Source organism: Sparassis crispa (genome assembly GCF_003851025.1).
Source record: "Sparassis crispa DNA, contig_000000F, whole genome shotgun sequence".
NCBI classification, from domain to species: domain Eukaryota; kingdom Fungi; phylum Basidiomycota; class Agaricomycetes; order Polyporales; family Sparassidaceae; genus Sparassis; species Sparassis crispa.
The window spans coordinates 2,343,530-2,364,042 of record NW_020939747.1 but is presented as its reverse complement, the minus strand read 5'-3'; the positions used below and the strand labels follow the sequence as shown (position 1 = coordinate 2,364,042).

Here is a 20,513-nt window from a genome sequence, read left to right as displayed (position 1 = left end):
ACAGCCAGCCAGCTGCCATAGTCGAAGCGGGAAAAGGGAGTGGGACTCGCCTGGATTCAACGGCTGTCAAAGAAGAAGATTGAAGCTATCATAGCGGGAGCTGACACACACACAGGCAGAGCATCACACGGCGCTATGGTGGGTCCAATGATCAGCACGGCCGGGCCAAGGAGAGGGTGGAAGCGAGGAAGAGAGCAGCGAATTGAGAACTTATTTTGAGGAGCACGGTGAGAAGTGGCTGGGAAGTCGGGGCGGGTGTGGTGAGACGAAACAGTCAGGTTGATGCCGGAGAGTTGGACCACATCTGGAAGGCGGATCTGTCTGCGCTCTGGGAGAGAGCGAGGACTGGGAGAACGATCGCTGAGAAGGCGTTGGCAGAAAAATCAATGATACCCAGCTGAGCGTATCCGATCACACTCGGCTCGGTGACAGGCTCGCGCCTCGGATGGCTTGTATCCTCCAGCGACCGCTCCCAGCTTCCGCCCGCCCTCAGAAGCTTCCGCCAGGCCTCTTCTCCCGTATCCCTCTTCCTCTCCTCTCTCTCATGCTCATCTCCTTTCCTCTTTTCCTGTAATTCTCCATCTCCTCCTTCCCAGGCGATGCTAGTCCAAGACGTATCATGTACTCAAACCATGTCCCACAAGGCCATAATCCCCCTCATCTACACAGCTCCGTTCACATGCCAAACGGCCTACATAACCAACCATCAAACGGTTCCATCCACCACACCACTCAGCCCCACCGCTCCCCCGCCCCATCATCCTCCAAAGAACGTGTCACCGTTCTCGCCGTCCCCTCTGTCGCTGTGCAGAACAATCAGCTTGTCGTCGGCGACTCTCAGAGTAGTCAGTATCCTCCTGTTTTCCTCCTGTTTTCCCCTCGTTATTCGCTGATCCTCCTCGTGTCCTGACACTCCTTCTCCTCTCCCTAGGCTCGACTCGATCGTATACGCCACTCAAGGTCGTGGGAGATGGCTCTTTTGGAACCGTGTGGTTGTGCGACTGGCATGGGACGTTACCGCCCAATACCCCAATGTCTGCCATGCAGTGTGGCGCGGGCGCGAGACCGGAGTATGTGGGGAAGAGGCTTGTGGCAGTCAAGAGGATGAAGAAGAAATGGGAAGGTGGCTGGGATGAGTGCAGGAAACTCAAGGAGCTCGAGGTGCGTTGCCTCCCCTTCCGCAGTATCCCCATCTTTACCCCGCTGCATATACCCAGTCGCTGCGAGCTATCCCTTATCACCCTAACATTATACCGCTGTACGACTTTTTTCTTCTCCCCGACACCAAGGAGCTTTATTTCGTCTTCGAGTCGATGGAGGGCAATTTATACCAGCTCATCAAGACCCGCAAAGGCAAACCCCTCGCGGGAGGGCTCGTCTCCTCTATTTTTCGACAAGTCGTCGAGGGTCTCCATCATATCCATTCTTCTGGCTATTTTCACCGTGACATGAAGCCAGAAAATTTGCTCGTCACAACGACAGGCTTGTACGATTATCGTTCTCTATCCCCGATCGCTCCTCCAGATGCACCGCCGGAGCGCGATGTGGTCGTCATCGTCAAACTAGCCGACTTTGGTCTGGCGAGGGAGACTTCGAGTAAGCCGCCGTACACCGAATACGTTTCCACGCGTTGGTATCGCGCACCAGAGGTCCTGCTGAAAAGTCGGGACTACTCAAACCCCGTGGACATGTGGGCGTTGGGAACCATCATGGCAGAGCTTGTCAACCTGAGACCTCTCTTTCCGGGTCAAGGGGAGATTGACCAAGTCGCACGCATCTGTGAGATGTTGGGAGACCCATGTTCCGACTATGGCGTAGATGCGAGGGGAAGGCCAATTGGGGGAGGTAAGTGGACCAGAGGTATCAAAATGGCCAAGGCCGTGGGTTTCGCTTTCCAGAAGGTGTGCATATATTGTTTGCTCTGTTCCGTTTATTCTGTGTTGACTTTCAGGCGAACAGATCAAGCCTATGAATATTTATTCGATCTTCGAGCGGACCGTTCCAGTCAAGTTGATTGACTGTATCGCAGATCTTCTGAGGTATGATCCTGACGCGCGGTTGACCAGCCGCCAGTGTCTGGATCACCCATACCTTCTTGAGTCGACACCTCTGAACAATCCCCCGGGTCCGCCTACTACACCTGGTCAATCTTCTGCAGTGTACACGAAGTCATCTTCACTCAATGGCGTTTCCCCCGCAGTCTCACTTCCCTCCATCCTTCCTCGCAATATTCCCCCCTCGCATTCACATTCATACCACAGAGTCGAGTTCCAACCCACTGCACCCACCGCTTCTGCTCATATACCAGATGCATCGTCTTCCCACCGTTCGTCCTTCTATGACTCCTTGTACTCTACAAGACCGCGGGTTCTATCGGACGCCTCATCCCGGACCTCAGAGTGGCCGCTCAACTCTGGCCGTCGCCCAGATCCATATCGTGCTGAGTTGCCACACCTCACTGACAGTCAGTCATCGACATATACCTCCGCATATTCCATCGGGAGCGACCGTGCGGTCAACGTTCGCATCGCGCCGAACGGTCAGCCCGACTGGGACGCGATGGATATTTCTCCTCATGTCGAGTCGCCCGAACAGTATGCGGTCGCTCCTAACCAAGCGATGGACATCCTGACATCCCCTATGGTCCGCGAGTACCCCTCGCGACCTCAAGTCGAACCTGAACATGATCAATCGCATGCGCCCGCCTCCGAGGTTTCCCATCCACAGGGTGCCAAATTCGGCAAGCTGGGCGCGCTCGGGTTTGGCAAGAAACACAGCAAGTGGTCTCTCTCTATGTTCGGCCACGGAGACAAGGGCACGCAGCAGTCGCTGCCGTCTGTGCAGGAGAACGGCGGGTCTGCCGGCTCGACGCCTTCACTTAAGCGGACGCAGTCTGTCTCAAGTACAGACAGTCGCTCACTACAGGAGTTCTCGCCTACACAGGAAGCTGTACCTCCTCCGATTGACGCCAAGGCGCGTAAAGAGGAGGCGAAGCGCGTCGCCCTTGAGGCTGAGATGCAACGGCGACAGATGGTGGAGAGGAACCATCGCGAGCAGGCCCGTGCTGTCATGGAGAAGCGGGAGCGGCTGCTCAATGCGACGGGCAACAAGGAGCTTCCGTGGCTCACGAGTCACAACCTTGTCGCTAGACATGGTCCACCGCCTCCCGCATACAGGGATAAGGGCAAGCAGCCGTCCGCGGCGGGTCGCATCCGGCATACCCAGAGCCACGGGACAAGCTCGAAGACGATTGGCGCCGCCGGAGGCAGCTTCGCCAGTCCGGCGGAAAGCATGCTTTCCCGCGCCGAGTGGCGGCGGGATAGTGAGCGGGAGCCGAAGGCGCGCCGACGAGAATACGACGACGACCATTCGATGTCGTCGGATCTGCACAGTGGGATGTCCGTCATCTCTTTCGCGACGGTGGATAGCGATCCTGGGCCTGCACGCGCACGACATCGTGCGAGCGCGTACGGACTCAACAGGATGACGTCGATGTCCTCATTGCAGACAGCCTCGGTCGACAATTACTCTACCCGTCAGCGGTCTTCGGCGTCACTCTCGCAGGAGCAGCAGCTGGTCAACGAATTCCACTTGCGAGCATCGGTCGATTCGACGTCATTGTCGGATGGTGGTTCACCACAACCACCTCCGATGCAGATGTTGTCTCTGTCGTCGCCAATACCCTGGCAGCAGAACGAGCATCCGTCTGACGATGGTGGTGGAAGTCTTATCGCACGACGGCATGGCCTTAGTTCTGAAACGACGGGATTATCTCTACCTCCAGCCCCTCGACATCCTCAGTACTTCCAGCCATCCGGACCACACAGTCCTTACGAACTGGGTGTGCAACACCACGCGTATCCACCAAGTCCTGGTGTTGCACCGAAGTCGGCCATTAATCCAATATTCAAAGTGGTGAGTTGATGCTAACAGGTTTTCATTCAAATAAATCACTGAAATATATTCCGTGTCTCATAGCCACCATTACCCCGGCATCTGGATACTGGTTCTCTGCCACCGTTTTCTCAGCTAGAGGCAGTCGCAGACGGGGAGTACCCACCGCTGTCGCCAATGTCGTTCACGTCTCCCGAAGAGATCAGCAACGAAGACAGCTAACATTAGCTCTGCTGCGTTTCGTGTTCTCTTTCTCCCATAGCATCACTTGCACATTCTTTATAAGCTCCTATCTATCGCCGCCTGTTTTCATTCTTGCTCTCATCTCTGATCACAATGTCCATGGTCATCGCAGTCCAACCACATCGTCATTCGCTGCATCTCCTCATCAGATCCGCCCTGCTGCTCTCGGCATGCGTTCATCTCACTGCGCTTCTGGCTCCGTCCCTTCGCTTTGCTCATTATGAGTCCACGCGCTGGACCCTAGCGGTCGCGCACACCCGGTTCGCTGCATATATTCTTGTGCAAGGCTGCCGTCAACCCCTCCTTCGCTTTCCCATACATTACGTTTGTCGCCTATTATGCGCATGCCCTGCGTCCAGTAGCGGAGCAAATTTAAACTAGAACCCTCGATGTATTTCTACCCAGTTAAGGACTGACGAGTCAGATGTTGCTTAATTGTGTTATCTGGGACTCTGCAAGTCACGAGTCGTGGCGCATACATACATCTTCTCCGGTCTGACCTTGCGTGTTTGCGGCTAGACTGGACGCGTTGATGGAGAAGGCAACCGGCGTCGGTGAAGTGATTATGTCGGGAGATGATCGCGCACGCTACCACCGCAGCGGCGTCAGTGGCACATGTACTTACAGATAGCTGTATGCAGGGAAGTGCTCGAGGTCAGTCCACGCTCGGACCGATGGTCGATCATGCACTGCCAAGGTTTCCCGGTATCAACTTCGACGGCAGACGGGTGAGAATTGAGACGAAGACAGGTAGATTGCGTCGCCTATGCAAGTACCTCGGCCAGGTCATCGTGTACGGCAGTATCAACGATACAACAGTCGCGGTGGTTATGATGCAGCATACATGTCATAATTACTACCTGCCCGGATGTTCGAGACCGCCGAGGAGCCTATGAAGCTCACGCACGGTGGACTCGGAGCCCGTGTTGCTCTCTGGCTGTCAGTGTTCATGGCCGGCATGCGGTGCTTGCTGGAAGCGCAGACCGCTGTGGAGACATGAGCATACGTGCGGGGAAGGACGGAGAATGGGGCGTACCAGTAGCTGCAAGGCGAATGGCATCGACGACAAGTTTAGTAGACTAGCAGCCATGAAAGGTAGCTACATACCCGCAGGGCTGGGGACCCGGGTTGTCCTGGATCATAGGTTAGAGCACATGTCGTGAACGTCAGGGCGGAAATACACACTAGGTTGATGTAAATCTTGGGATGGCCAAGAGGACCTATTCCTGCATCCGCTGTGAGGAACAATGAAAATGTACGGAAGTTGCAACACGTACCACCGTCGCAGACGGCCTTACGACCGTGAACAACGCGAATGGGCTCCTGGCTAATCATCTCCATAGCACTGGGAGGATTCGGCTGGAACTCCATGATGGTCTGTTCGAAACGAGGACCGGACTGGCCTTGGGGGCGGGGGCTCTGGCTGGTAGACCATGTCGACGGGTAGTTTGGTGATTGGGGAATTACCGCCTCCGGCGAGGGGGCTTCATGAGCGGGAGCTGGTTTAGAGGTAGAAGCTGGTGCAGAGGAAGTAAGGCGCGCGAGAGGGCGGGCAAGTCGCGGGAGCCTTCTTGCGAGCATGTTGGTCGATGTCACCGACGGCGGCGGCAGCGACAGCGTGTTGCACGCTGCGAAGGCGTGGGAACGTCACTCGGCCCATGGCCCGTGAGCAGCTCCGGGAACCGGAGAATGTCCGGAGATCACCGGGAATAGTGACCAGCGAGTGACGAGGGCCTAGAAAGGGAAGCTGTGACGTCGGACGCGTCGAAGGTTCCCGAGCAAGGCGGAATGGGCGAGAGCATACTCTCCCTCCCCACAAAGCGTAGGCTCATGCCCCGCTATATAGACAGGAGCCAGGCAACCCACCTTCGCCACCTACTCTCTCTAGTCCTATAATTCACAACTCACCATGGCGTCAAACTTGAACTTTACTGACAAGACGCAGGAGTCCCTCGGTGCTGCAGTGCAGCTTGCCAAGGACTATGCCAATGCACAAGGTATGCTCTGCGGTCTTCTGAACATCTCTAGCGACGTGTCAAGTAACATCTACTCCACAGTGCATCCAGCACATCTCGCATTTGTGCTTCTTAACGAGGGTGCAGGCGAACAGGGCCTTCCAGGAGGTGTCAGTTCCCAACCCTCCCAGTCCTCTTCATTATTCTCTTCCGTTATCCAGAAGACAGGCGGCGATCCAGTAAACTTATTTTTTGGTGTGCAGAGGCGTGAGCATTGACGCGTTCTCTTCCAGGCAATCCTCAAGCGAGGTCTTCAGAAGATTATTGTCCGACTACCAGCTCAGTCTCCACCCCCAGATGAAATCTCCCTGAGCTCCGGTGCCCTCAAAGTCCTCCGGGAGGCCGAGTCACTCCGGAAGACGATGCACGACTCGTACATTGCTCAAGACCACCTCCTTGCCGCTCTCATCAAAGACTCGTCCATTGCACCCGTTCTCAAGGAGGCAGGCCTCACAGAAGCCGCTCTTCAGACTTCCATCGAGCAGCTCCGTGGCAACCGTAGGGTGGAGAGCAAGAGCGCCGAACAGGGGTTTGATGCTTTAAACAAGTATGCCGTCGACCTCACCGCGCTCGCTGCGGAGGGCAAGCTCGATCCCGTCATTGGCCGTGACAATGAGATTCGGCGCGCCATCCGTATTCTGTGCAGACGGTAAGCCCATACGTCTTCGTGGTACCAGTGAAAATAACCACTAATATCGACTTTTCAGGACGAAGAACAACCCGATATTGCTGGGCGAGCCTGGTGTTGGTAAGACCGCCATTGCGGAAGGTCTTGCTCAGCGTATCGTCAACCGCGATGTTCCCGCATCGCTCATCGGTCGTCTCTACTCTCTCGATATGGGTGCGCTTATGGCTGGTGCCAAGTACAAGGGCGAGTATGAGGAGCGTGTTAAGTCGGTCTTGAACGAGGTCGAGAAGGCTGCTGAAGAAGGAGCAGGCATCATCCTCTTCATCGACGAGCTCCACCTCATCATGGCCGGGCGTGGCGCAGAAGGTGGCGGCATGGATGCGGCGAACCTGTTCAAACCTTTACTCGCGCGTGGCAAGCTCCGGTGTATAGGCGCGACGACGTTGGCGGAGTACAGGAAGTACATCGAGACGGATGCGGCGCTCGAGCGACGGTTCGCCCAGGTGCTGGTTAACGAACCCACTGTTGCGGAGACGATCAGCATTCTCCGTGGAATTCGTGATAAGTACGAGGTGCACCACGGTGTCCGGATCCTGGACGGCGCATTGATCCAAGCTGCAACGTTGGCTCATCGTTATCTCACCTCCAGGAGGTTGCCAGACTCTGCCATTGACCTTGTCGACGAGGCCTGCGCAAGGTACGTAGACTGCGTTCAGATGTGTTTCGAGTCTTTACCGACCTTTACCATTTCATAGTGTTCGCGTCACGCGTGAGACTGCGCCAGAAGCGATCGATAAACTTCGGCGCCGGAAGCTCGAGCTCGAAGTTGAGATCCACGCGTTGGAGCGCGAGAAGGACCAGGCGTCGAAGGAGCGGCTAGAGCACGCGCGCAAGGCGATCGCCGATGTGGGTGACCAGCTGCAGCCGCTGCAAGCTGCATATGAGGCAGAGAAGGCGCGCGGCGACGAGATCCAGAACGTGCGCCGGCGGATCGACGAGCTGAAGGCCAAGGCGGACGAGGCTGAACGTCAGTACGACCTCGCCACCGCGTCCGACCTGCGCTACTACGCGCTGCCTGACCTACAGAACCGACTTGCACAGCTGGAGGCGAAGAAGGCAGAGGAGGACGTGGCGATGGGTGGAGGTACCGATACCGTTACTCCTGAACAAATTTCGGAGATCGTCGCGCGGTGGACGAACATCCCCGTCACGAGGCTGTTGAGCACGGAGAAGGAGAAGCTGCTGAGGATGGAGAAGATCTTGTCGCAGAGCGTCGTAGGCCAGCCAGAGGCCGTCAGAGCGGTGGCAAACGCAATCCGACTCAGCCGGAGTGGATTGGGTAACGCCCAGCGGCCGATTGCAAGCTTCCTCATGGCTGGCCCTTCGGGAACGGGTAAGACACTCTTGAGCAAGACAGTAAGTATTTCATACTCTGCTATGCAAATCATTTTAATCCCTAACGCGTTTTCTTCTAGCTCGCGACCATTCTCTTCGACTCGCCTGACGCAATGATCCGTATCGACGGCTCTGAATACTCGGAGAAGCACTCCATCGCACGTCTGATTGGTGCACCCCCTGGGTATGTTGGCCACGACCAGGGCGGACAATTGACGGAGTATATCCGCCGGAAGCCGTACTCCATTGTCCTCATCGACGAGATCGAGAAGGCCGCGCGGGAGTTCGTGACGCTCTTTCTACAAGTGCTCGACGACGGTCGGTTGACCGACGGCCAGGGCCGTGTCGTCGACTTCCGCAACACCGTGATCATCATGACGAGCAACTTGGGGGCGGCGTTCCTTAACGATATGGGCGAGGGACCAGTGAAGTCCCAGACACGGGAGCTGGTCATGGGTGCCATCCGTGCACACTTCCCGCCCGAATTCATCAACCGTATTGACGACATCGTCATTTTCGTGAGTATCCTTGCCGACCTCTGTGTCACGATGGTGCGTACTGACGGTGACTCTTGCAGCGTACGCTTTCGAGAAGAAATGTCCTGAAGATCGTCGACATCCGGCTCAGGGAGGTCCAGGAGCGTCTCGTAGATAAGAAGATGGTGCTCGACCTCGACGACCAAAGCAAGGAGTATCTGATGTCCATCGGGTACTCACCCATGTATGGCGCGCGTCCGCTCAACCGCGCGATCCAGAGCGAGCTCCTCAACCCGCTATCCGTCATGATCCTTTCCGACCGCATCCGCGAAGGCGAAACGATCACAGTGCGCTTCGATGGCCCTCATAATCGCTTGCAGATCGTCCCGAACCATGAGCCCAGTGTGGACAGCATGGACGTTGATTATGATGTGTCAGACCTGGACGACATCGACATTGAAGAGATGGATTGAGGTGACTGTATAGGTTGAAGTGCATTGTGCACTGGACTCTGAGGAATTGTAAGCTCAACTGTAATACTCTGTAGCATATATACCGCAAGCATTTGTAGGATAGTAACATCACAGAAGCATTTTCTTGGTCTCTGTTGCATTTTCATCGTGTTCACCTGAGGTTATTCGAGACGTCGTCTTCAGGACAAAGTTTGGCAGCAATCACAACGCATCCGCATGTAATTATATGAGTCACACATGGGTAAGACATCTTCAGTAAAACTTATATAGCAAATTATACCAATGCTAATCTGAAGACTCCAGTGAGACATCCTCCTCTTCTATCTTGACGCCCTTATGACTCGTTGCGGGCAGCTCTCGTCGAGGAGGCCAGGGCGGGTGATGCTGAGGCTTCTTCCAACCAATCTTCCACTGCGACGACAATCAGGAAGACGCATCTCACTAGAGGCATGAACAAACTTGCCTGCTTCTTCTCCTGCCACATCACAATTCCCATTTGGTCGAGGTGGTCGTCGTAGTGTGCCGACACCATTGTCTTAAAGCAGCGGCGCACCCACCGATCCCGGATCACCCATCCGCCGGCCTTCATCTTGCGCACATCCTCGTCGCTCAGCGCCTTGCAGTTCTCGTCGGACATATCCAGGAGATTGATCATGTAGCGGCAATCCGCTGCCGGGCAGACCCAGCGGAAGTGCAGTGGTAGCAGGGGTGGGTACATGAACTCGATCGGAAGGAGCGCCATGATCTCGGGGTTGGGGGGCGTGGATGGACGGGATGGGAGTGATGCGCTGGATGAGGAGGGGGAAGCGGGCGGCGTTGATTCGGGCGAGAAGTCACTGTCATACGTACGCAGTGTGGTCGGATTGGGTGCATTGATGCTTGTGTTCTTGCCATAACGTGACACATCATGGTGGGTGGTGGATCGTGAACCGGATGCTGTTGACAGCGTCCGTGATGAAGGGGTCTGAGTTTGCTATATAGTGTAGAGAAATACGAGTCAATAATGATGATGATAAAGGCTGCTCACCTTCTTTTGCTTCTTCGCCTTCCCTCTTCTACGTGGCATTGCAGGAATGTCATCCTCATCCGCGTCACTCCCTTCTGGTGTTAGCGTGGCAGGCAATTGGGCGTCATCCATCACACCCCATCGGACATCTGCGTTACGCGCCTCCCTCCGCCCTCTCCTTACATCTACTACCCACTCTGCCCAAGCGTCTTGATTAAGGTACTTCTTCTTTCGCTTGCTGTGGTCCGCAAGGATCCACTCTGCGTGCGTAGCCAACAGAGACAACACCTCCGCTCTGGGTAGGTGGCGCAAAGTGCGCTGGCGTCCTTCCTTTAGTTGTCCGTTCGTGTCGGGTTCGATATCGGAGTCAGATGATGTATACACAAAACGCTGTTTGCTCGCAGAAGCTGCATATGCCATGTGTTTTAGATAAAGATCCGCAAACCAGAATACTGTGCGCTCAATCACGGGTGTCCCATCGGGGTCGTCTGTGTTAGTCTGCTTGTCGAGCTTGATCAACTGCTGCATCACTTTAAGGGTACGATAACGATGCAGGTGCTAGGCATGCTGCATTGAAAAGGGGAACAAGATCAAGAAGTACAATGCTCACCAGTCGACTTGGCTTGTAAGTTGAGACATCCATAGTTTTCACTTCATATTGTCGATTTCTGGGTTCGAGAGGGTTTAATAGATAGAATTTAAAAACTAGGCTTCAGACAGACCTATCCCTGGAAGTCAGAAGGAGACCGTTTGGCACAAGCTTGGCTGGATTTTAAGTGTCAGGATCGAAGGTGGTATCCTTACAGAAATAAACATACAAAACAAGTAAATAGCAGGCATGTTCTTGACTCCTTGTACAACCACTTTAATCGTCAGTCGGCGTGCATAGATATTGTCCAGTGTAAGAGTAGACCGCGCCACTCCGCCACTGCTGATGCGAGACTGAACGTCTCTGTTACGGACGTCGTCTTCAAGAACCTTGCGCGCCCAGGGAGTAAGCCATGTAAGTTTTTTGACTTTCAAAACACCGCGGAAGCGGACACCGTAGGCTCTGATGCGTGATACTGCGTATTCGGGTTGGCAGGGTTCACATTCAGTGAGGCTAATATCTGGTAGTATGAGACATGCTGCTGCTGCTGCCATGCGTTCAGAGCGCTGACCCAATAGGTTCTCCTCCACATTCTAGCATTACATTTTCTAGCTCCAGGACCCCAGTTGGCACAGACTTGCACGTCTCGGTCAAGATATCACCGTCGCGGTACGGGCCAAACGGCTGATCCAGCAGGTCCATTTCCAGCGTTTTGACAGAAGTATCCAAGCAAGTATCAATTCCACGAAAGATAAAATGCAAGATGTCGAGTCGAGTCCAAGCAGTCAGAGCGCTAGGATGGCTTGGTGGCGCCGCGTGCTCGACGCGTGCTCGCGATGGCACGTGAGACTGGCGCCAAGAAAGGAAGTGTCGGCCAGCCGCCACCGCTCTGGAAATTCACCTCTGTTCATGAAGTGTGGCTATGAACTTCATGGCGAGCGTCGACAGCGGCGACTCACAAATCTCTATCCCAGTCGGCATCACCATTGGTCTGCTAGCATCCTTCGTCCAGTCTCTCGGTCTGACTATCCAGAGAAAGAGCCATGTCCTGAATCAGTCGCTACCTGAAGACGACAGGAAGGTGGAACACCGGAGACCGTGAGTCTCACACGAGATCATCTCTGCGCGCATTGCTGACCTTCCACAGGCTATGGCTTCTAGGCTTCGGTATGTGGCATGCCATATGTTGCAGATAGATGTTGATCTCCTGGTTCCAGGTATTTTCATCTCATCTAATTTGTTTGGTTCCGTCTTCCAGATCGCTTCTCTGCCCATTGTCATCCTCGCGCCGCTCGGCGCAGTCTCACTCCTGTGGAACGCATTCTTCGCCCGTCTGCTCCTTGGAGATGTGTTCTCTCCCTGGATGTTCATTGGCACATTCCTCATCGCTGGCGGCGCCGTGCTCATCGCCATTTTCGGCATCGTTCCCGAGCCGACACACTCACTCGAAGACCTCCTCGTCCTGTTCAGTCGTCCAGTATTCGTGGCGTACTTCTCCCTACTGGGTTTTGCTGTATTTGTGTGTCTTGTCATTGTAAGCACCTGCATCACCTTTGCACGTCAGTGTGTTGAATCAGGGGCATGCAGACACATATAGTAGAATATTCCTATAGCCGCCGTGTATCTCTCCAAGATGTTTCCCCTCCCCTTTCACCACTGCTGGTGGCAACGACCGCGCCGTCCATTCTCACGACTGCCACGACAGCTAGCGTCGCAGGCGACCACCCAACCGAACGTACCGCGCTTCTTGATGGGAAGCGCGACTCCCCTCGTTCAAAGTCTTCCTCCCCTTCTACCGCATCCTCTGTCCACTATTTCTACTTCCATGAAAAACTGTCACGCACCCCAGCACTACTTGCGGCATCATATGCCTCCTTCTCAGGCATCATCTCGGGCATGTGTCTCATCTTTGCCAAGAGCGGCATTGAGCTACTCTTGTTAACGATTAGTGGTGACAACCAATTCTGGAGATGGCAGGCTTGGGTGCTCATTCTTAGCTTGGTGTCATGCGCGTTGCTACAGTTGTGGTACATGCACAAAGGTTTGGTTTTGGCCGACCCAACATTAGTCTGCCCACGTACGTCTTGACGGTAGACATGACACGGTTTCCCAAATACTGACAATGTATTCATCTCATCAGTGGCATTCTGCTTCTACAATCTCTCATCCATCTTGAACAGCCTGGTATACTTCGACCAGTTCTCACTTCTCTCCACTACACACATTCTTCTTGTGAGTCTAGGCATATTCGTTTTACTTGCCGGTGTCTTTGTCGTCAGTTTCCCTTCGACTGGAAGTTACGGCGTGGACGTTGGTACGTGGACTGAAGGCGAGCCTGTGGATGAAGAAGATTCCATCGTCGAAGAGCCGGAGGATTACGAAGGCGAGCCGCTGCCATTACACCGGCGTTCGCAGACACTTCCCGCCACCATCGGCGAAGAGATCACTGACGAAGAATCGGCGCTCGACCTGCACACCGCGCAGTCGCCGACGCCCTCGTTGCCTACCCGACCCCCACTCACGTCCGGCTCTCCCCTACGGACACGCACACTTCACATGCGACCCCAATCTGACACCGTGCTCGCACCGACTTCGCCGCTCCGCTCGCGCTCCTACAGGGCAACCAGCCCTACACCCTCAGGCTCGCGACGCCGGCGCCGCACGACGATCACGGGCACTGTGCAGAGCCCGCCGCACCCGAGCACGCTCTCGCCGAGCGCGTCTGGGCTGCCCGCGTTCTCCATCGGGCTGTCGCCAATGAGCCCCGGGTTCTCACTCGTGCCCAAGGAGCGCCGCAGGCGCGTGCTTGGGCGGGATAGTATGGTGCCCTCGGGCGCCGACGAGGGCGCGAACACTCTGGGGCGGAGGGACTCGCTGTTTGGGGCGCCGTGGCTGCGGAGGACGGTGAGCGAGGGGGCTGTGGACCGACCGGTGGCGGCAGGTGCGGACGAGGAGCGCGGTGAGGGGGGTGAAGGAGAGGCGCTGCTGGGACCGGCATCTCCTCGGGCAAGGGTGCGCTGGAAGTGGTTGCGCGATGCATTCACTGGGAGAGGTCTGCGACGTAGCTGATGTGTTCCGGCTGGGTTTCGCTGGCACTGGTATGCACGCAATGTGATTGGGACAATCTTCGTGATGACATTACATTTTAATTTATTTACATTGCATACTGTGATTGGATTAAAGGTTGTGTGTTGTTTACAATGTTTACAATACGATATCCGCCTTCGCCCCAGTGGGCTTAGGACATGTCTACGACAGGCCTCGACGAACCAAGTATGTATGGAGCAGCGGATCTACGATGGCATGAGCGGGACGTTGGCCGGACTAGCACTCCGCTACCTGGAGTACAGGATCACCGGTGATAAGACCATGTAGGTGGATGGGGGTTACGCCGGAAGAAAGGAGGGGAAAGCATCAACCAAGGACCCTCTGTACCAACCCCTTACATAATCCAACCCGGTTGCCCAGCGGGAACATGAGCGAGCATGAAGTCCGCTGTGAACGGCAGTCGTCCATCCTAGGACAAACGATGATGGTTCATGAATGCGACAGACCGAGTGGTAGAGGAAGTGACGATGAGCTGGTTGGCGTGCTGCGGGGATGGATGTGCGATTGGACTGGTGGATGATGGTGAGGGTGTGTCTGGCTGCGTTTGCCCAACGTCGGGAACGCCAACTCCGTACGCTGGATGCCCATCATGGGGCGGGTATAGAGGGTTGGATGAGCTATCGGCGACGATAAAATCCCACATTCATCGAGGCCGGGACGACAACATGGTGGTTGTTGTTGTTCAAGAGATACCCTCCGCTGTGCCTTCATAACCATGGCAACGCGATGCAGCACGATGTAGTGCTCGACGTATTAGGATGGTTTAACAATCGTGCACCAATGGTCAGAGATGAGCTAATCCTATGGATCAATGACGTGACTTGAGTGCAAAGCCTCGGAGGTGAGTAGCATGGAGGCGGACAGTATAATGCCAGCAACTTGGACGCGGTATAAGTAAGGTTAGCTCGAACGTGGTATCAGAGCAGACATCAGAACGAATACTTATCGACCTGACAAGCTAACCGCCGACGTGCCTCAGTGTCTCTCGATGTGCGACTGTGTCGATCGAGGAGGGGACTGGCGACGACAGTCCTCGACAGTCCAGAGTAGAAGTCGGAAAGTCATACGAATTCCTAGGCATGACGGGAGGTGGACACGGTGTGAGAAACACCGCTCCGAAATAGTCATCTAGCGAAGCTCTGGAAGAAGGAACGGACTTCTTTGCTTAGAGAGACCGCATTTGGCGGTAGTAACTGCTGGCTGCTGACAGGGCATCGCAACTTGTATGTGGAGCAAAATGCCGCAGCTGCATAGAGACTATCTGACCAAGTGACTGATATAGACAGCGAGCGCTAAATTGAAGCAGGTGGAGCAGGCTGCATTGTGGGAGATGCCAACAGGAAGAAACATGCACGTAAGCGTACGAAGAGACGTTGTGGGAAGACGAAGGTGAACGGTGAAGGCGACTCGCAGCTGGCGGTGTCGGTGGGTGGAAAAGGGATAGTGGCAGGTGGGTATCTGCGACGCCGATCGTGATAGGCGGACCTTCCTGAAACAGATACAGCACTCCCGTCCACATGGCAGATCTCGATCACCGCAGGCTTCGCGTTCTCGCGTATGTCCACGTGACCGCGACTGGTCATACAGCGCTGCCAGCGCAACGCAGAGAAGGCTCATTTTTAGGTAGACCTGTTGGCTGAGAAATGTACGCCAGCGTGTCAGACGTCGGGGTGAGTGCAAGGGTCAAGAGTGGCCGGAAAGGAGAGCAATGTGAGTGGGAGAACGTTTGTAGTTAGCGCTATTAGCAGCGGAATGAAGCGGCGGCGAGAAAATTCTGACGGTCATATATGTGAGTTGGTCGGTTCGTGGTCGGCTCATTGGTCGAACTGGTTTCAGCCGGGCCAGCGTTCGTAATCGCCGCTATTCCATCACCGCCATTTCTTCTGCTCCTACCCAAAGGCCCTTCCCAGCTGGGCCCACACCTTCCTTTCTCCCTCTCGCTCATTTCTCCTCGCCCTGCCAATCTGCCCTTGCCATGCATGCACGAACAAGGGCAAATGCCCCGGTGCAGCCCTTGGCCGTGTCCGCGACCCCCTTGATCGGCGAGAGAATACTAAAGTCTCGCTGGTCAGAGGAAGAAACGCCGCGCTCGCTCTTACCCTCCTCTCTCGCCCGCAGACCCACCCAGAAGTCCAATCTCAGCCTCAAGTCGGCCAGCAGCCTTTCAAAACGAGACCAAGGCCCATCGTCGCCCAGGCCGAACGCTGCTCGCACACCACGTCCCATTCCAGCACCTGACCCGATCATTACCATTTCCGCCGCGTCCAACTTGGGCACCAACAACAACCACGACAGCGCCGGCAACCACCACCCCCTCGCTCCTTCCACCACCGGCGAGAGCACCAGCTACCACAGCGTCCTCGACGACTCCCACGACGAGCTCGATTACGTGACCGTCGAGCACCCAGGGCCTGCTGACTCTGCCATCGTCTCCCGCCCAGATAAGGCCTCGCGCGTCTTAGGTATCAGGCACCGCAAGGAGATGGAGCCTATACCCGCTTCGAACCGCACATCTATCGCGTCCGCGCGTTCTGCACCTGCCATTTCTGTCAGCGCTCCTCCTCCATCTTCCTCTGGTCCTACCATGCCTCTAGCTTCTCTCTATGTCGTTTCCGGTCTTCCCAAAAGTCCTTACACATGGACGCTTGCTGATCCCGACTCTGTCCTGGGTCTCCACCACAGTGACGGCGCGGTGGGCAGGTGGTGGAGGCCCGAAGTATTGGGCAGCACCGTCAGTCCTGGTGCAGGCGGCGGCAGGCGCAAGAAGAAGGGCAAGACCGAAGAGAGCACTAGCGTCTTCAGTAGCTCTGGCCATCTGAGCAAGCAGGAAGTCGGCAAGATGCTCTCAAAGGCTCTCAAAGTGCGCGTCTCTATGGTTCTACTCGCATACCAGTTGACTTCCTCTTCCCACAGCTCTCCTTCACGCGTGAAATCGAGATCATTGCGTCCACCTTGCAGCCCGCGTCAACCGTCCACACCTTCACGTTTACCCTTCCCGCGCCCTCCACCCCGCTCGCGCCCTGCGCTTCCACGGACCTCCTGCGCGCCTCCGTCCTCAGCGGCAACTCCGACCCACACTCTTCCATCGTGACGTTCCCGTACCCGTACACGGACGACCCCTTCGCGCGTGCACGCCCCTCCTCCGCGTACCTGGGCCCGCACTTCCTCTCCCCGCACTCGCAGTCCGCCGGCACGCGCGACCTCGCGCTCGGTGCAGGCGGCGTCAAGGCCGGCGCGAACAACACGGTCACGTACCACGGCGTGTGCCTCACCGTGTGGTCGCACGCGGACGCGGAGCGCACCACGGCAATCCGCCGCACCCTCGAGGCGGGCCGCTCGCGCAAGGAGTCCGCGCAGTCCCTCGTCGCGGCGCGCATGAAACAGCACGGGACTGCGGATCCGGCTGCACAGGCCCGGCGCCGTGCGCGGATGAGTGCGCGGGGGCCGTGGGGAGGCCCAGGGACCGATGCTGAGACTGACGGGGATGGCGAGACGGACGGTGAGGGCGGCGCGGTCAGCGAGAGCGACTTTGAGGTCGCGAGCACGGTTGGGCATACTCCGGGCGAGAGCACCCTGTTCTTGCCAGGCGATACCGTGTTCTGGTTGCCGTATGCGCTGAGTAAGAGTTTGTCGTTACCTGCACAACTGACACTAACCACTGGTATTCAGCGCTGGTATCGAGGTATCCCATCTACGACCTCATGCGGGACTACTTGACTCTTTCGTGGGCACGGTTCTCCAAGGATGTCCAGTCGCATACTCTGCAGATCAGCAAGATTCTGTCACATCCTGCCCCACGTCCGGGCGAGCTCGTTCGTCTGGACGCGTCTTCCGCTCCAATTCCTTTGTCTTTAGCTGGCGGGCCTCATGGGCACACGGAAACGAGCTTGGAGGTCGTAGCGCGCTTCCCTGGCGGCTTGGACTTCGGTCGTGGGCTGGTGGATGTAAACTTCACCATGTGGCCGCTCTTCAAGTGTCTGAACATTGATAACATCCTAACTATCTGCGAGGTGCGCACCTTCCTTGGTACGTTTGATCCGCATACTCATATTCGTCTGTTCGCAGATCGCATTGGCGCCTACCGGCCGCATCCTATTTTTTTCGAGGCACTCGGCCATTCTCGGTATCGCTGTGTTGACGATCAAGTATCTCGTGGAGTTGCGCGGATGGAACGGTGTCGCGCTTTCGTCTGTGCACTCCCGCGATGCGAAGATCTACATTGATGATCCTGGCCCGTGGATCATGGGTCTCGCTACCGAGGTGCGGTATTGCGTGCGGGCTCCAGCGGAGGTCTGCGTTGTCGACCTGTAGGTCTTCGGTGTATCTTGACGTTTTCTGAGGCTCACCTGCAAGAATTATCTTAGGGATATCAACTACTTGAATTGTCCCGCGCCTCCGCCTGGGGTCGTCTCGACGAAGCAGCAGCGCGACAAGTATAGGCAAAGGCTGCTGGCAGCTTTTGAGCCGCACTATCATCCTGATCACGGTGTCCCGAGGTCGGCTAGTTCATAGTCGTCGATCGTGGGCTTCCTGACATTTTTTTTGCAGTGAGTTCAAGGAGGCGTTTCCCGCTGGACGGTTCCGACCGGTATGCAAAATCCAGGCTAAGCGGGGCGCTGCGTCCACTGCGGTTGCAGACATGGTCAAGCCTCCGGAGTGGTGGCATTCCACACGCATCATCCAGGCTTTCGACAGCGTCCTGGCGGAGAGGGTGTGTAGCATTCCAGTGATGACATTTGTGCATAGCTAATACTCTGCGAACCTCAGATGAAAAAGCCGTCTCTGCTCAAGCGCATCAGCTCCTTCGGTTCTGTGCGCCCGCTGCCGCGCCTCACGGTCGCCGAGCAGCACATCCAGCTGTCGATCCGCAAGCGCGCGACAGCGTTTGTCGATGCGCGGGACGACCTCGAGACGAAGATCGGGCGGCTCTCGCGCCGCCTCAACTTCCTCATGACGGAGTCGGACCTTTGGCGTGACAAATTCGTCACGTTTGAGCAGTACGCGGAGAAACTCAGCGTGGAGGCGAACGACCTCCGTACGAAGATCAACAAGGAGCAGCGCGAGACGAAAAGGCTCTCGAGCATGGTCACGATGACCGCCGCGGAGAAGGCCAAGCTTCAGTCCCGTAAGTGTAGAGATGTAAGCCGCATCGTCGCCTGCAGATGCTAAGTGATATGGTTTTCACCTGCAGAGTTGAAGGACACCGAGACCGCCCACAAGGGCGCTCTGGAGGAGCTCGAGATGATGAGGCAGACGATGGAGAAGATGGAGGAGGAGCGCGCGGAGATGATCGCGGAGGTCGAGGCCCAGATCGAGAGCGCGCTGGCGTCCATGGCCGTCGACATGGACGAGTCCGACTACGGCTCGCGCCCCAGCAGCCGCCTGTCCTCCCGCTCGGCACCGAGCACGTATCGCCGACCGACCGAGTCCCGATCCAGAGGACTCCGCTCGTTTGGCACCGAGTCTACGTTAGTGGACTCGTATGAAGGCGATGAGCGGGATGAGCATGCCAAGACCCCGCTCTCAACAGGCACAGTCATGGAGGTGGACGAGGAGCAGGAGGAGGCGCCGCCCAAGAAGAAGCGCTTCTCAGCTAGCCATGGTGAGTTGCCCCAGGACGGCATGACGGCCGTAGACGAAGGCATCAGCCAGAAGAGCGACAAGATTGCACAGAAGGTGCTTCAAATCCAACGCAAGGTCATTTGTGCCACCCTGTCATTTGGTTTACGTGACTGACGGATCCTCCATTTCAGCTCGAGTCCGCGTTGGAGCGTCGTTCTTTGGAAAGTCAGGTTAGCGAAAGCGACTTGTCGGAAACACCGAGGGCATTGCGGTCCCGTCTCGCCAAAGGTGGCCGGGCCTCCAGTAGAACGTCTGGGAAGAGCAGAAATTTTACAGCTTCAGCACCTGGGACGGGTCATCACAGCCCCAGCACGCAATCATTTGCCACCCGTGTTCCCGAGAGGCCTACATCTCCAACACGAGATGACGTGCAAAGTGATCATGTCCAGACCGACTCTCCGCCTACGGAGTCTTGGACCAAGCAGGACGTTCGTTTGTCTGGTTTGCGCAAAATCCCATCGACGGTATCATTGAGCGCTACTCGGCCGAAATCTCCTAGCATGGTCACTCCTACCACACCCTCACTGTCAGTCGGAGCGGGCGTTTCCACAGACGATGAGGATACCGACTTCCAGAGTGCATACTCCACGAGCCCCAGAGCGAGCTACGGCAGCTTCGACAGTTATTCCTCGGGAGCATTCCATACTAGTGACACCGAGCACGGGTCCCCTATATCTATCAAGGACCAGTCTTATATCCAGCCTATCATCAAGAGCAGAGAGCGGGTGTCTAGTACGGCTACTGCAACGGCATCGAAGATCCGTAAGGGCAGTAGAGCTAGCGAGGATACCGTGATCACAGCAGCGCCGCCGACTGCCAACATTAATGAGTGAACTACTCATACCTTCACTGCGTATATTATTCATTCAGTTTATTTACACTATTGGTTTACTTCTTCCCTTTTCTCGTATCGCATATGTCTGTTTTGCCATGTCATTTTCTCACGCATTTATCCTCTTGCCACTGTCCGCTTACACGTTCATTAATCGACAGTTGTAGTCCACATTACATTCGTCTACCTTGCACAGTCCATACACCAGGAAAACTATGAATACAGTCAGTTC

General features: G+C 56.0%; 7 protein-coding genes across 7 annotated transcripts; 4 read left to right on the top strand and 3 right to left on the bottom strand.

Annotated features, from left to right (window-relative positions):
* Window positions 1-619: 619 nt before the first annotated feature.
* Window positions 620-4,116, top strand: SCP_0108390 (kinase-like protein; the record flags this gene model as incomplete). Its single annotated transcript, XM_027753069.1, has 5 exons — window positions 620-845; window positions 932-1,161; window positions 1,218-1,901; window positions 1,960-3,915; window positions 3,979-4,116. 5 exons carry the CDS (start codon window positions 620-622, stop codon window positions 4,114-4,116), a joined length of 3,234 nt encoding a protein of 1,077 aa, XP_027608870.1.
* Window positions 4,117-5,077: 961 nt separating this feature from the next.
* On the bottom strand, window positions 5,078-5,718 carry SCP_0108380 (Lactobacillus shifted protein; the record flags this gene model as incomplete). Its single annotated transcript, XM_027753068.1, has 5 exons — window positions 5,078-5,123; window positions 5,174-5,179; window positions 5,245-5,270; window positions 5,323-5,363; window positions 5,415-5,718. 5 exons carry the CDS (start codon window positions 5,716-5,718, stop codon window positions 5,078-5,080), a joined length of 423 nt encoding a protein of 140 aa, XP_027608869.1.
* A 328-nt stretch (window positions 5,719-6,046) lies between these two features.
* SCP_0108370 (Heat shock protein) lies at window positions 6,047-9,124 on the top strand (the record flags this gene model as incomplete). Its single annotated transcript, XM_027753067.1, has 7 exons — window positions 6,047-6,134; window positions 6,195-6,331; window positions 6,386-6,801; window positions 6,860-7,477; window positions 7,536-8,196; window positions 8,256-8,693; window positions 8,753-9,124. The coding sequence occupies 7 exons, from the start codon at window positions 6,047-6,049 to the stop codon at window positions 9,122-9,124; spliced, it is 2,730 nt and encodes a 909-aa protein (XP_027608868.1).
* A 285-nt stretch (window positions 9,125-9,409) lies between these two features.
* SCP_0108360 (hypothetical protein) lies at window positions 9,410-11,421 on the bottom strand (the record flags this gene model as incomplete). Its single annotated transcript, XM_027753066.1, has 7 exons — window positions 9,410-9,535; window positions 9,588-10,097; window positions 10,152-10,688; window positions 10,741-10,798; window positions 10,853-10,895; window positions 10,949-11,232; window positions 11,291-11,421. 7 exons carry the CDS (start codon window positions 11,419-11,421, stop codon window positions 9,410-9,412), a joined length of 1,689 nt encoding a protein of 562 aa, XP_027608867.1.
* A 220-nt stretch (window positions 11,422-11,641) lies between these two features.
* SCP_0108350 (hypothetical protein) lies at window positions 11,642-13,788 on the top strand (the record flags this gene model as incomplete). Its single annotated transcript, XM_027753065.1, has 5 exons — window positions 11,642-11,817; window positions 11,867-11,886; window positions 11,937-12,253; window positions 12,307-12,796; window positions 12,860-13,788. The coding sequence occupies 5 exons, from the start codon at window positions 11,642-11,644 to the stop codon at window positions 13,786-13,788; spliced, it is 1,932 nt and encodes a 643-aa protein (XP_027608866.1).
* Window positions 13,789-14,236: 448 nt separating this feature from the next.
* On the bottom strand, window positions 14,237-14,470 carry SCP_0108340 (hypothetical protein; the record flags this gene model as incomplete). Its single annotated transcript, XM_027753064.1, has 1 exon — window positions 14,237-14,470. One exon carries the CDS (start codon window positions 14,468-14,470, stop codon window positions 14,237-14,239), a length of 234 nt encoding a protein of 77 aa, XP_027608865.1.
* Window positions 14,471-15,802: 1,332 nt separating this feature from the next.
* SCP_0108330 (predicted protein) lies at window positions 15,803-20,282 on the top strand (the record flags this gene model as incomplete). The annotated part of the gene is made up of 9 exons (XM_027753063.1): window positions 15,803-16,687; window positions 16,741-17,446; window positions 17,497-17,837; window positions 17,893-18,134; window positions 18,192-18,323; window positions 18,376-18,538; window positions 18,595-18,952; window positions 19,019-19,524; window positions 19,581-20,282. 9 exons carry the CDS (start codon window positions 15,803-15,805, stop codon window positions 20,280-20,282), a joined length of 4,035 nt encoding a protein of 1,344 aa, XP_027608864.1.
* Between the last annotated feature and the right edge of the window lie 231 nt (window positions 20,283-20,513).